Genomic DNA, 12,779 nt, shown 5'->3' on the forward strand with positions numbered 1-12,779 from the left:
TCAGTGCAAGGTCAAGGGTTAAACCCCCCCCCAGGGCTATCCAATATACACATCTGACTGCTGATTGCTGCTAATTGACAGTTTACAGTTAGACTTTTGGTTGGCTCAGTCAAGTGTTGTAACTGGAAAAACAACATTTTATTAGACAAGAGGTCCAAATGGCTGATTGCATGCAGCTTCTTTCTGTCTCTGTCTTTATTTTTACTATAATTATCACCCCATGAACAGGAATTGACAAAATGTTGCTACTGGTGACATAATATGGGGCTAAATTTATTTTTTCTGCAGTCACAGGAGTAAATAATTAAATTCAAAGGAGTTGTTTGACATTTTGGAAATATACTTATTGACTTTCTCACAAAGAGTAAAGTAAAAGATTGACACCACTCTTCTATCTGTCTGTTAAATATGAAACCACAGCCCGGAGAGGGTTAGCTTAGCTAAGAGTAAAGACTGAGAGCTTGTCCAGCTGAATGTGAGGGACTGTTTATACAGACACAGTCCAGCAGACAACAAGGAAGTTATTTCACCCCAATTTGAAAAAAATAGTCCCTCACAATACCCTGCGTGAAACCACAACTTGTTACACTTTGCTGTTCTACGGAATAAACAAAGATAAAGACTTTAATAGTGCAGAGACAGAGAAATATGGAGAGTAGTACAACAAGCAACAATTAGTTGTGTTTCCTTCAACAAATTTCTATGGGCATTGTGAAGATTTGCATGAGAAAAGCTCGATGGAAACACCAACATTTGATAACACTTTTGAAAATGCACATTTTTACAGTAGCTAGTTTGAAATAGTTAATGTGCTAATGACGGAAACACTTTTGAAAATGCACATTTTTAGAGTAGCTAGCTTGAAATAGTTAATGTGCTAATGATGGAAACACTTTTTCTGAATAAGTTCTGACATAGCAAACATTTAACTGGCATGACTGCCCAAAAGAAGAAGAAGCTGCAATCGGCATTCTCTTCATTTACTTCCACGGGTGGCCAAAGTTGTCCGATTAGCAACCTTTTTTTGTTGTTTTTCATCTCGCGCACAGTCTCTTCTTCTTCTACTGTTTGCTGACAGATTAGCCTACAGCAGTACATTACACTGCCATCTTCTGACCAAAGTACATTTATGCGTCTTTGTTTATTTGCTCTAAACCAGTTGATGGATATTAGCACTTTCTTTAATGCAACGTTTAAAAATTTCGCTTCAAATTCGCTTTGACTTTAACCCATTGATGCCTAAAACGCCTGTAAAACCTCTGGGCGATTTTAAAATCACCCCCTAAAACCTGAAGTTTTTCTGGAAATTCAACAGAAGTGTCAACTCTTCCTACTAAATAATAGATTTTTCAGCCTCTGTAGCAGATAGAAATGAAATTCAGTAAGTATTTGAGAGCTTATACAAATACTACAAAACGACGTATCCGCTTTCCAGGCTTCAATGGGTTAAAGGAAACACAACTATAGGCCCCAAAACCTGAATTGAACCCCTGGACATGGTTACCAACAAGCTCCAGTTTAGATTTTTTTTTTTCTAACCTTACTTTAGACAGACCCAGGTCAGCTGTTTCCCCGTGCTTTGAGGGTAAGCTCAGCTAACAGACTGCTGCTTCCAGCTTCATATTTACTCTTATGAGATTGGTGAGTATTAATCTTCTCATCTACCTCTCTGTGAGAAGGCAGATAGGCGTGTTCTTCCAAAATGTCAAACTGTTCCTTTAAGGAAAAGTAAACATTAAACTTTGCAGACTTGTGTTAATGGGGCGTCACTGTCCCCTGACTGCTAGATGGTCCTGGGTTCAAACGCCTGTAAGGGTCGACTGGACTTTGCATGTTCTCCCTTTGTTGGCATGGGTTTCCTCATTCAGCTCCTCTGACTCTGAAGACATGCATGTTAGGCAATGCTCCTGGCATCAGAGTGCAGTAGAAGTTAGCCTCTGGGGTAAAAAAAAGTCTGTTGGGTCAAATGCAGAGGACAAATTTCCTCACCGGGATTAATAAAGTATAACTTACTGATGCTCATAAATTTAGTGTTACGGGTGAAACATGGGCAAGACTGCAGGGGAACATTATTACAAGCCAGTCAAGCCAACTTTAAACTGTTTATGTGAGCTGTTAAGTATTTGGTTGTGAAGTAGCCAGCAAGTGTCAAGATTCTTTTAGTCATGTTAATACCAGTGGTGGAAGAAGTATTCAGATCCTTTACTTAAGTAAAAGTACTAATTAAACGCTGTGAATTTACTCCACTACAAGTAAATGTCCTGCATTCAAAACTGACTGAAGTAAAAGTACAAAAGTATCAGAATGAAAATGTACTTAAAGTATCAAAAGTAAAAGTACTCGTTATGCAGAATGGACCCACTCAGATTGTTTTATATGTTCTAAATATATTATAAGATTATTTGTATTGATGCATTTATATAAGTAGCATTTTGCTGTTGTCCAGATAGGACTATTTTTTTTTTTGGGGAAAAATCTTTTTTATTGGCATTTGTAATTAAACAAAAAAAACAGGTTACAGATTCTGTAAGTGTACACAATAACTCCCCCCTTCCCCCCACCCCACCCCATTGTCCCATATCCTCTAAGAAAAAAGGAGAACACAACAGAGAAAGTAGTGCAATAAGGAAAAAACTAATTTTAACCACTTAATACACTGTTATGTTGTATAAATGTGTAATCATATTAAATATATGGTATTTTTTCATGTTGAATCTGAAAAGTAACTAAAGCTGTCGGCTAAATGTAGTGGAGTAAAAAGTACAATATTTGCCTCTAAATGTAGTGGAGTAGAAGTATAAAGTTACATAAAATGGAAATACTTAAGTAAAGTACAAGTACCTCAAAATTGTACTTAAGTACAGTACTTGAGTAAATGTACTTAGTTACTTCCCACCACTGGTTAATACTTCTGCTCTGTTGGCTTGATGCTAGATTTAGAAATGTTCTGGAGGCATGACGAGCACTCTGCGTAGATGATAACACCACTAACATGCAGATGTTTGAAGCCAGTGATTCCTATCCATGCATGTTACTAAGCAATGTCAGCTTTTCTTATCATTCCCTTTCCTTTCTCCTGACTCTGAGCAGACTGAAGCGCAATAATTTATTTTCTGGATCGCCTCTTAGAAAAGCTCTCTCCCTCGAAAGCTTTTCGTCTCTTATGTTTCCCCTTCTTTTTTTATTTAATCTCCACTGTTTTGTGAGACGTCTGCTGCCTGGGGATCTCCATGTCTATGATGCATCTGTCAACATTGTGTCCTGACGTGCCTGTCTGCCAAATAACACTGTTTGCATTATAACAGATTGGACCCACATGTTATCAAAACACTGGGAGAGTCATGTGAGGGCCCACTGTGTCATTTCGTCTGTTTATCTGGGCACCATTTTAAACAGAAAGCATGGCCGAGTTAGGGAAGATAAGAGAGGAGTAGGAAAACAAGACAGTGTCAGCAGAAGTTCGGGAATATTTCACAACAACGTAAATACAGAGCTAAAATAAGTCTGAAGTTAGTATTACACAAACACAAGTAGATATTTGGCTATCTAAGAGACATTTCAGCACATAAAATATTCTAATATGAATGGCAATTGAACTTTTGTGTTGAGCATTTTTAGTTTCCAACAACTTTTAATAACAAATCTTAAACTGCTGGAAGTAACCTGATACTGCAGCTTGTGTTACCACATTGGTATCAGTTTTCCAAAAAATATTCACATCCCTTACTTAAGTAAAACGACTAATACCACACTGTGAAATTACTCCACTACAAGTAAAAGTCCTGCGTTTAAAACTTATTTAAGTAAAAGTACAAAAATACCATCACCCAATGTACTTTAAGTATCAAAACTCAAATTACTTGTTTTTCACAATGGACCCACTCAGATTGTTTTATATATTCTAAATATATTAATGGAATATTTTGTGCATTTGCAGCATTTTACTTTTTTCTCATGGTAGGTCTCATTCTAACTGCTTAATATACTTATATAATATACCTTTATGAGGTTTAATTTAAGTATCACTTTAAATGTATTGTGTTTTTAATGTTAAATCTCGACCTGAAAAGTAAATCAAGCTGGCAGCAGAGTAAATAGTACAATATTTGCCTCAAAATGTAGTGGAGTTGAAGTATAAAGTTGCATAAAATGGAAATACTCAAGTACAAATTTGAGGTACTTAGTAACGTTCCACCCCTTGTTATCCAGTGTGGCAGAGTGTAAATTAGTCAGTGTACAGTCTCATAAGCCTCTACTGACAGTGACCTCAAATCATCAAATGAAGTTAAATCGTAGCAGTAACCAATGTTTACTTAAATCAGTATATTTTACATTTACTGCTATGATCGATTTTATGGTTTTATCTTCATATGAAAACATTGAAATGCAAATTAAATGAGACTTACTTGGCACACATACAGTGCATTTAACAGAAATATTTGGCCAATACAAAATGTGTGCACGTGTGTCGTGGGCTCTCCACTGTTTGCTCCACTGACACATTTTACTCTCCAGCAGTTTTGTACTTCAGCTTCAGAGCATTTGTTCTCCTGCAAATCTCTCACATTCTCTTTTTTTTTTATATAATTATAAGTATAAGTATTTTTTTAATTTTTAATTTTTCAACATATAAACAGACAATAAGTATAATACAAACAGCCGAGACAGACACCAAAAACAGACAGAAAAAAAAAATAATAATAGATTTGAAATCTCTCACATTCTCACATTCGGGGCAGCAGCAGCTGAGTCTGAAGGGACCAGCATGCTGGAGTGAAACTATTTTCCCTCCACCCTTCCTCCCAGGGGTGCTCTTTATCTCTGATTGCCCCGAGATGCACCCAAAGACACAGGCACTTACAGAAACGAGGCGGAGCTGATGAGCGCAGATCGATTACGGTTCTTCCTATCTGTGAGGTAGAGACGCGGTGAGGTGAGCTAGAACAGGCAGTTCACAAGAGGGATAGGAGCCAAAAGAGGTTCTAGGAAGGTATTTGTTTGTGTGTACGGTGAACGCTCTAAAGGTCTTGTGCTCATTAGGGATGTCAAGCTGGAAGGAGGAGGGCGTCAGCGGCACCCGTCAGGAGGAGTCAGTGCCAAGGAGATGGTGATCGGGCTGGAGGGGGTGGAGCTAGGAGCGGATGGAAAGGTGAGATGTCAGCAGAAATATGCTGCGTGGAGGAGGAATATAGAATAATCTGTAAAACTTAACTTGAAGGTATCGTCATAATAGTGACATGATACTGTCATAACGTTAGGGGCGGCTGTGGCTCAGTTGGGAGAGTTGGTTGGCCCCCAACCGAAGGGTTGGTGGTTCGATCCCTGACCATCGCAGCCTACATGTCGAAGTATCCTTGAGCAAGATACTGAACCCCAAATTGCTCCCGATGCTGTGTTCATCGGTGTGTGAATGAATTCCCAATGGTGGCAGGTGGGACCGTTTAGGGTTGCCTCTGCCACCAGTATGAATGTGTGTGTGAAAGGGTGAATGAGCGCAGTCTGTAGTGTAAAGCGCTTTGAGTGGTCGCAAAGCGACTAGAAAAGCGCTATATAAGTGCAGGTCCATCCATTTACCATAACTGTGCTGTGTGTGAGTCTCAGCATTAAAACCAAGGCTAACATACGCGGTTAAAGCAGTATACGGTTTGAAAGATAAGAAGTTAGACTTGAGTTTCACACCACTTAATTCATTGGAAACATTACATGATGATTTATATTAGCAGAGAATGTGACATTTTGATAGAATGTTAGCCAAAAGCCGGCCGACTGATGATTGAGTGATGTTGGTAGTATGTGGGTCTTGTGGGACATTCAGAGTTTCAAATTAAATTGATAAAGGAACCAAAGACGTATAAAAAAGCAAAGTTATATCACTGAGAGGAAAGGAAAAATGAATTGCACTGGACACTTTATTTGATCCAGACAGACTGCTTTCATTTTAGTCACATTTGAACCAGGACATTTTCTCTAAGCTGCATTTTAACTTGTCAGAGCACAAAACCAAAAGCATAATTAAGTTAATCACATTAGTAATAACTGAGCTCCAGTTCGTGAGTCAGTTCCTGCCTCCTGTTGTGATCAACTGGAACTCTTAATGACCCCTTAATGTTTTTCTTACCACCTGTGAGTTTCCTACTTTGACAAAATGCTGCCGTGAAGAAAACAATGAATTATACCCATTTAACCTTTTGGACTAATATTAATTTTTAGAAACAACAGCTTACAAAGTGCTTTGACAGAGAGCAGTTAATCACAAAAACAATGAGGCTATCTGGTACACAGAGTTGTAAGAAAATCGTTAAAGATAAAAGACAACATGGGATCAATTACAAGACAATCTGAGATACCAAGGAAAAGTAATTAAGTAATAAGAAAAGAATTGAAATGTTAAAGTATGACTATGAAGAATAGAATAAAAGAGAGTAAGATGGAAAACATTATGTAAAAGCAAGTCTATAAAAGTGGATTTTTAGAAGTGATTGAAAAGAATCAATCAAAAACACAGACAAATCAAAATTACTTTATTTATTCCCAAGAAAAAAAAACTCAGTTTGTTAACTCTTCTGTAGATTATTGAAGAATGAGACAGCCTGATGGCTGTAGGAGCGAAGGATCTTTTGAATCTCTCCGTCCTGCAACAGAGAGAGAGGAGCCGCCCACTGCTGTTTTTTTGGTCCGTAAAGGTTTTGTGTAGCGGATGATCTGGGTATTTCAAAATGGCCTCGAACATTATGAAATACACGGATCATCTGCTACACAGAAAAAGATACAGACTCGATAAAATGGAGATTATAACTTCTAGGGTTGTGAACGATAAACCGATGCGACCGGAACTTCGGTTTAACAAGTGAGAGATATGCTGCGTCGGTATCAGCCTCCTCAATCGATACAAATCAGCCAAGAATTCCTAGATTAATCAGTTGGAGAGTCATGGATCAGGTATCGTGAGACTTTAAATCGTTTGACGGCTTCACACACTTCAAATTTGCGTCAGCGTCTCTAAAACAACACCAGAGCTGAAGCTGCTCGTGAAACGGCTCTCTCGCAACTCCATGTGTCTCTCCCAAGTCTCTTATTTTGCATCCCCGCTTCCCTCACTGCGCCGTTCACTTGCGTTACTTGCGAAACGTTTTAAGAGCTATGAGACGTCCTAAATCAAGGGAAAATGTAAATGATGTCACTCAGATCAAACCTACTCTCAGGTATAATCAGTCTGACAAACAAAACGACAAATGATGGAGTGTGTATCTTGCTGACGGACTCTCTACTGTTTTGTTTTTTTTCTTTAATAGTATCCATAATAAATCTGAATGGGGGGAAGTAAGTAGATGTTTAACTCCATGGTGAATCAGAAGATTAATCAAATATTGTACTTGTAGCATGAGTGACATACTATAAAGTACCTACAACAAATATTAACCGTAGAATCAAATCAAATTGTATCGTTCTTACACTGTATTGATTTATTTATTGATTTATTGATTTATTAGGATCCCCATTAGCCATCACTCCATTGTGGGAGTAATGGCTATTCTTCCTGGGGTCCTCAAACAGGACACAATTGAAATACATAGTAAAAGCACACAGAGTAACAATTAGAATCTAGAATCTCTGGTAGTTATTAGAAAAAACTACAATATTAAATTCAATAATTTACCAAAAAAAATTGAATACTGATTACAATTCAAAGAAATTATTAAAAACCGTTTTTAAAACATACAAAATCAATACCTGGCTTATGAAACAGAAAAACAAAAGCTAACAAACACAGCAAAACAAAAACAAAAAACAACAAGAAGTCAGACCCTATACATTCACCTTTCTAAAGTCATCTTTTTCAGTTTTTTTTTTAAAACTACTAAATCGATTCAAATCGGATTTTAATAAAAGTATATGGTTTTTGTATCGTATTGTAGCCTGTGTATCTAGATGCGGATCGAATCATTTATCACAGAGGGATGTGCAACCCTTATAACCCTCCTGTTGTCGTGTTGTCTTTTAGTCTTTTAGTTTTTATCCTGTCCTGTTGTCTTTAGATGTCTTTTAGGTGGGTTTTTGTCATTTTTATTGTCTGTTTTTATTCTTCATTTTTATGTATGAAAAGCACTATATAAATAAAGTTTGATTTGATTAGATTTATAACTTCAGCTGTTTGTGTGCAGACTGTGTCCTACACCCAGTTCCTGTATCCCACTAACGTGCTGGGTGGTCGGAGGAACACCATCGACTCCACCTCGTCCTTCTCTCAGTCCCGTAACGCCAGCCATAGAAGCCTCAGTTTGGGCCGAGCCAACAGCAACCAGAGCAGCTTAGACACAGGTCAGTCAGCTGCCAACAGCTACTCAATCACTGTCAATCTTGTGTCTTATCTGTCAAATCTTTATCTATTATCTAGTCCATTTTTATTGGAGAAGATTGAAACATCTGGCTCAACCTCCTTTGTTGTGTTTGTGTTTGTGGCAGGGAATGATCTGGGGGACTTCCGCGAGTACGACCCCAATCTGCTGGACGACCCGCAGTGGCCTTGTGGAAAACACAAGCGAGTGCTCATCTTCCCCTCCTACATGGTGAGAAAGTACTCTAGCTGCGTCTAACACAAGAAAATAAACTTTAACAAACCTTGTGTCCTGTCAGCCAGCCACTATAGAAGCCTTGTTCACACTTTATATCAACTTTATATGAATTACGACGCACTCGTTATTATTTACCATTCGTTTTTCATTTTACCGTTCCACCTGTTATTTCCTGTCTCTACCTTTCAAGATTAAAGCACCCGTTTCACACTGGATGGCACCTTTTCAAAATAAAAGCATCACAACATTGTAAAACGCCTAGAAAATTTACAAAAATGAAAAAAAAAAAACATTGCTAAAGATCATTTACAGTTGTGTTTAAAATAAATGGAAAAGTGATATAGTGATTGGAGTATTTACTACATTTTCTTTGATTTACTCCACATTAACAGTCTTATCATAACATGTGTTCCTATCAGTAGCAGCTCAAAACCAGATAATTTACCATATTTTATAAAGTGATTAAATTAATATTGAGCAGAATTTAGTTCAGAGTTTTGGTCCGGCCCCTGCAACCTTCGTGGTATTGGTCATGCGGCCCCTTGGGGAAATTAATTGCCCACCCCTGCTCTAACACATCACCACCACCAGCAACCAACAATAACAACAACAACAACCTTGTCCTCACCAAGGTTATTATAGTTAACGAAAACTAACGAAATAACGAAAACTTGAATTGAAAAAACATTTTCGTTAACTGAAATAAAAATAAAAACGAGAGTTTTTGAAAAAACGATAACTAACTGAAACTGTATTTTGTGGTTACAAAACTGAATAAAACGAACTAAAATTATAGTGAAAATGTCCTTCGTTTTCGTCTTTGTCAACTTTTTTCATTCATAATTCAGTGTTTCTATTCGAACATGCAGGAACATATGGTAAATATGTTTACTGAGACTGGGATGTCTACACTCCAACCAAAATTCAAAACACCCAGAACTGTAAGAGTTAATAACCTTATTGGGGCTGAGATGATAAACCAAAGGAAGTAAAGGCAAAATTTATTGTGAACTCTTTGAATCTCGCACCCAACGCATAGCCCATTACAAAACAACTAAAACTAATAAAAACTAAACTAAAACTAAGCATTTTCAAAAAATAAAAATTAAACTAAAGCTCGCAAACTCACTCTAAAAGCTAACTAAAACTAACTGAATTTGAAAACAAAAATTCATAACGAAATTAAAACTAAAACTAATGAAAAATCCAAAACTATTATAACATTGGTCCTCACGGGAGCAGAATGGAAAGGTTGTTGGCAGAGCCACCATGGATTGTTGAAATGTCCTATGATATCTCGCTGTTTTGTCAAGGGTTATTTTTGTCATCATGGACCTTTTGTACTTTTTTTCCCACCACAACCAAGAACAATACCACACCGGAAAGATTTGTCTGCCTCTTTCTAAAAAAAACTCTCCCTAATTTTATCAGCTGTTTTTGAAAAGGAGCCAGTAGGATGTTTCAGAGCGTTTTAATCAGGAAGGTCGCTCAACCCAGACTCTCTCCCACCTTCTGCCACCTGAATGAATACTTTGTCCCAGTACAGTGGCAGCAGCTATTAAAGCAGCAACAGTCAGTGTTTGTATCTCACAACTTATCGCTCTTGTAACTTTTTCCGGAAAAGCACGGATGTTTTATTGTGGTTGGGGAAGAGAAAAAAAAACCCAGACTAGACTCCCACCTCATTCTTTCCCGGGCTGTGTTTTTGTTACGGAGACTGGCAGAATACACAACAACGACTGACAGAGTTGGAATGTAAAGTCAAGGCCAGGCTATGTGTTTTTTTTCTTTTCTCTTCTCTTCCTCCAATTACAAAACCCAGCGTCTCACAACAATGGCTATTGTGTTTACTACAGGAATGGAACCAGTAAATTCTCAGCATTTCACAGGTTGAACAACACAACTGTCTGCCTGAACTTTCAAGCTATGGATAATAATAGTTTGTGTCCTGTTGTATGACCTAGAATATGAATATAACCTCACTTATGTCATTTTAAGTTGTTATGTGGCTTGTTGATTTGTGTCCTGTAGAGTATCTCCACAGTGAAATCATGTGAATAATGAAATGTATTTATGTGGTGACATAAGTTGGTATGAGATGCGATCATGGTAGACTTTTCTCTGTCACGCGAAGTCAGAGCCATTCTGTTTTATGTTCATTTCTCGGGGCTACAACCATCGATGAGCATTCATTCTACTTCGCGGTTCATAATCAGTACCGTGGCGTTCAGAGTGGAAGACATTATTCACACTTTATGCTGTGTCTGCAGCAGCGTACATGCATATTTGCAGCACCATTGTGTCGTGTGATCATTCCTAAGCACGTTAAACTTGACCGTGGACACTTGACAAGACCAAAACCAAAAATGTGTTCGTCCATCTTTAACCCTTTATCAGGCAAAGAACTATATTTGGTAACTTCAGGTAATATTTCGAGAAAAAAAGTTGCAAATTTTGCAATTGCAAATAGATTAAAGTGGCAAATCTACAAGAAAAAAAGTCACAGATTTAAGAGATTTAAAGTGGCAAATCTGCGCGAAAAAAGTTGCAGATTTACGAGAAAAAAATGGGGAAAAAAGCAACTTTTTGCTCCCAGATTCACTTACTTTAATCCTTAATAGGGCACTCATTGAAATACTTGCAAATTCCAAATTTCAACCCCAGAGAATATTGGAGGATATTACATGCTAGCAGCATGTGTAAAAAAAACATACGAAAATAATATTTTGAGAAAAAGGTCTACGAGATTAAAGTGGCAAATCTATGAGAAAAAAAAGGGCAGATTTATGAGATTTAAAGTGGTGAATCTGGGGGGAAAAAGCTGCTTTTCCCCCACTTTTTTCTTGTAAATCCGCAACTTTTTTCGCGCAGATTCGCCACTTTAAATCTCTTAAATCTGCAACTTTTTCTCTTGTAGATTTGCCACTTTAATCTAGTAAATTTGCAACTTTTTTCTCAAAATATTACCTGAAGTTACCAAATATAGTTCTTTGCCTGATAAAGGGTTAAATATCGTCAGCTTCCTAAAATAGTGACCTAAGTCATTTTTTGACTAAAATTATTATTATTTTTGCCTAAGTCATCTCCTCGTGATGCAGGCCACCAGTTTTTTGTGTTTTCTGAAAAATCTGAAAAATGACTTAGGCCATTATTTTAAGAGGACATCGATATTTTGTAATGCTGATATGCTTTCAGTGGCACTTGGCCTCCAAAAGCTCAGTAATTTGCTAAAACAGCTCAGCCCTCCAGTTTTCAGCAGTGGTGGAAGGAGTATTCAGATCCTTTACTTAAGCAAAAGTACTAATACCACACTGTGAAATTACTTCACTACTAGTAAAAGTCCTGCATTCAAAACTTCCTGAAGTAAAAGTACAAAAGTATCAGCATCAGAATGTTAAAATTAAATTTTAAATTAAATTATCAAAAGTAAAAAGTACTTGTTATGCAGAATGGACCCAATCAAATTATTTTATATTTTCCAAATATAATATATAATATATTATATATATTATATATTATATATATATAATATATATATATATATATATAATTGTATTAAGAAAAGAAAAAATTAGATCTATATTAGTCCCACATCTGGGAAATTTACAGTGTTACAGCAGCAAAGTGTACAGCAAAAATGGAAAGAAGCATCAATGAAATAACAATAAATAGAAACATAAAATATTAACATGTATTATGTGGTTTATTTTATAAATATGCAGAAATTGATCATGTTTTTATGTAAGACCTCGGCCTGAAAAGTAACTAAAGCTGGCAGCTAGATGTAGTTGAGTAAGTATAAAGTAACATAAAATGGAAATACTCAAATAAAGCACAGGCACCTAAAAATTGTGAAAGTACTGGAGTAAATCTACTTAGTTACTTTCCACCACTGTTTTTTTTTTTTTAGCAAACATAACTCAAACAGAAGTAGATAGTTAGTAAGTTATTTTCCTGAGGACTATTTTCAGCAGAGGATTGATTCTCATTTATTGATAGATAGACAGACAGACTTTATTGATCCCAAGCTGGGAAATTGCAGTGTAGCAGCAGCATTACACACAGAGACAATAACAACACAATTAAATAAAAAGAACAACCTAGGCATACTTCAAGCAATAAAATATAAAAATACAATAAAATGTAATGTAAAAATAAAAATAAAGTGTCTAAAGAAGGAGCATGTATTAAGGAGTAAATTCCAGT

At 36.7% G+C, this 12,779-nt stretch overlaps 1 protein-coding gene across 2 annotated transcripts in view; it reads left to right on the forward strand.

The window, feature by feature from the left end:
• cables1 (Cdk5 and Abl enzyme substrate 1) overlaps positions 1 to 12,779 on the forward strand; it is a 33,857-nt gene that overhangs the window by 14,207 nt on the left and 6,871 nt on the right. For both annotated transcript variants that reach the window (XM_059344049.1, XM_059344050.1), the window contains 3 exons: positions 5,041 to 5,149; positions 8,163 to 8,319; positions 8,464 to 8,567. In XM_059344049.1, the coding sequence (XP_059200032.1) occupies positions 5,041 to 5,149; positions 8,163 to 8,319; positions 8,464 to 8,567 (370 nt within the window). The remainder of the gene's footprint in view (positions 1 to 5,040; positions 5,150 to 8,162; positions 8,320 to 8,463; positions 8,568 to 12,779) is intronic.

Source organism: Centropristis striata, chromosome 11 (assembly GCF_030273125.1).
Source record: "Centropristis striata isolate RG_2023a ecotype Rhode Island chromosome 11, C.striata_1.0, whole genome shotgun sequence".
In the NCBI taxonomy this organism is placed as follows: domain Eukaryota; kingdom Metazoa; phylum Chordata; class Actinopteri; order Perciformes; family Serranidae; genus Centropristis; species Centropristis striata.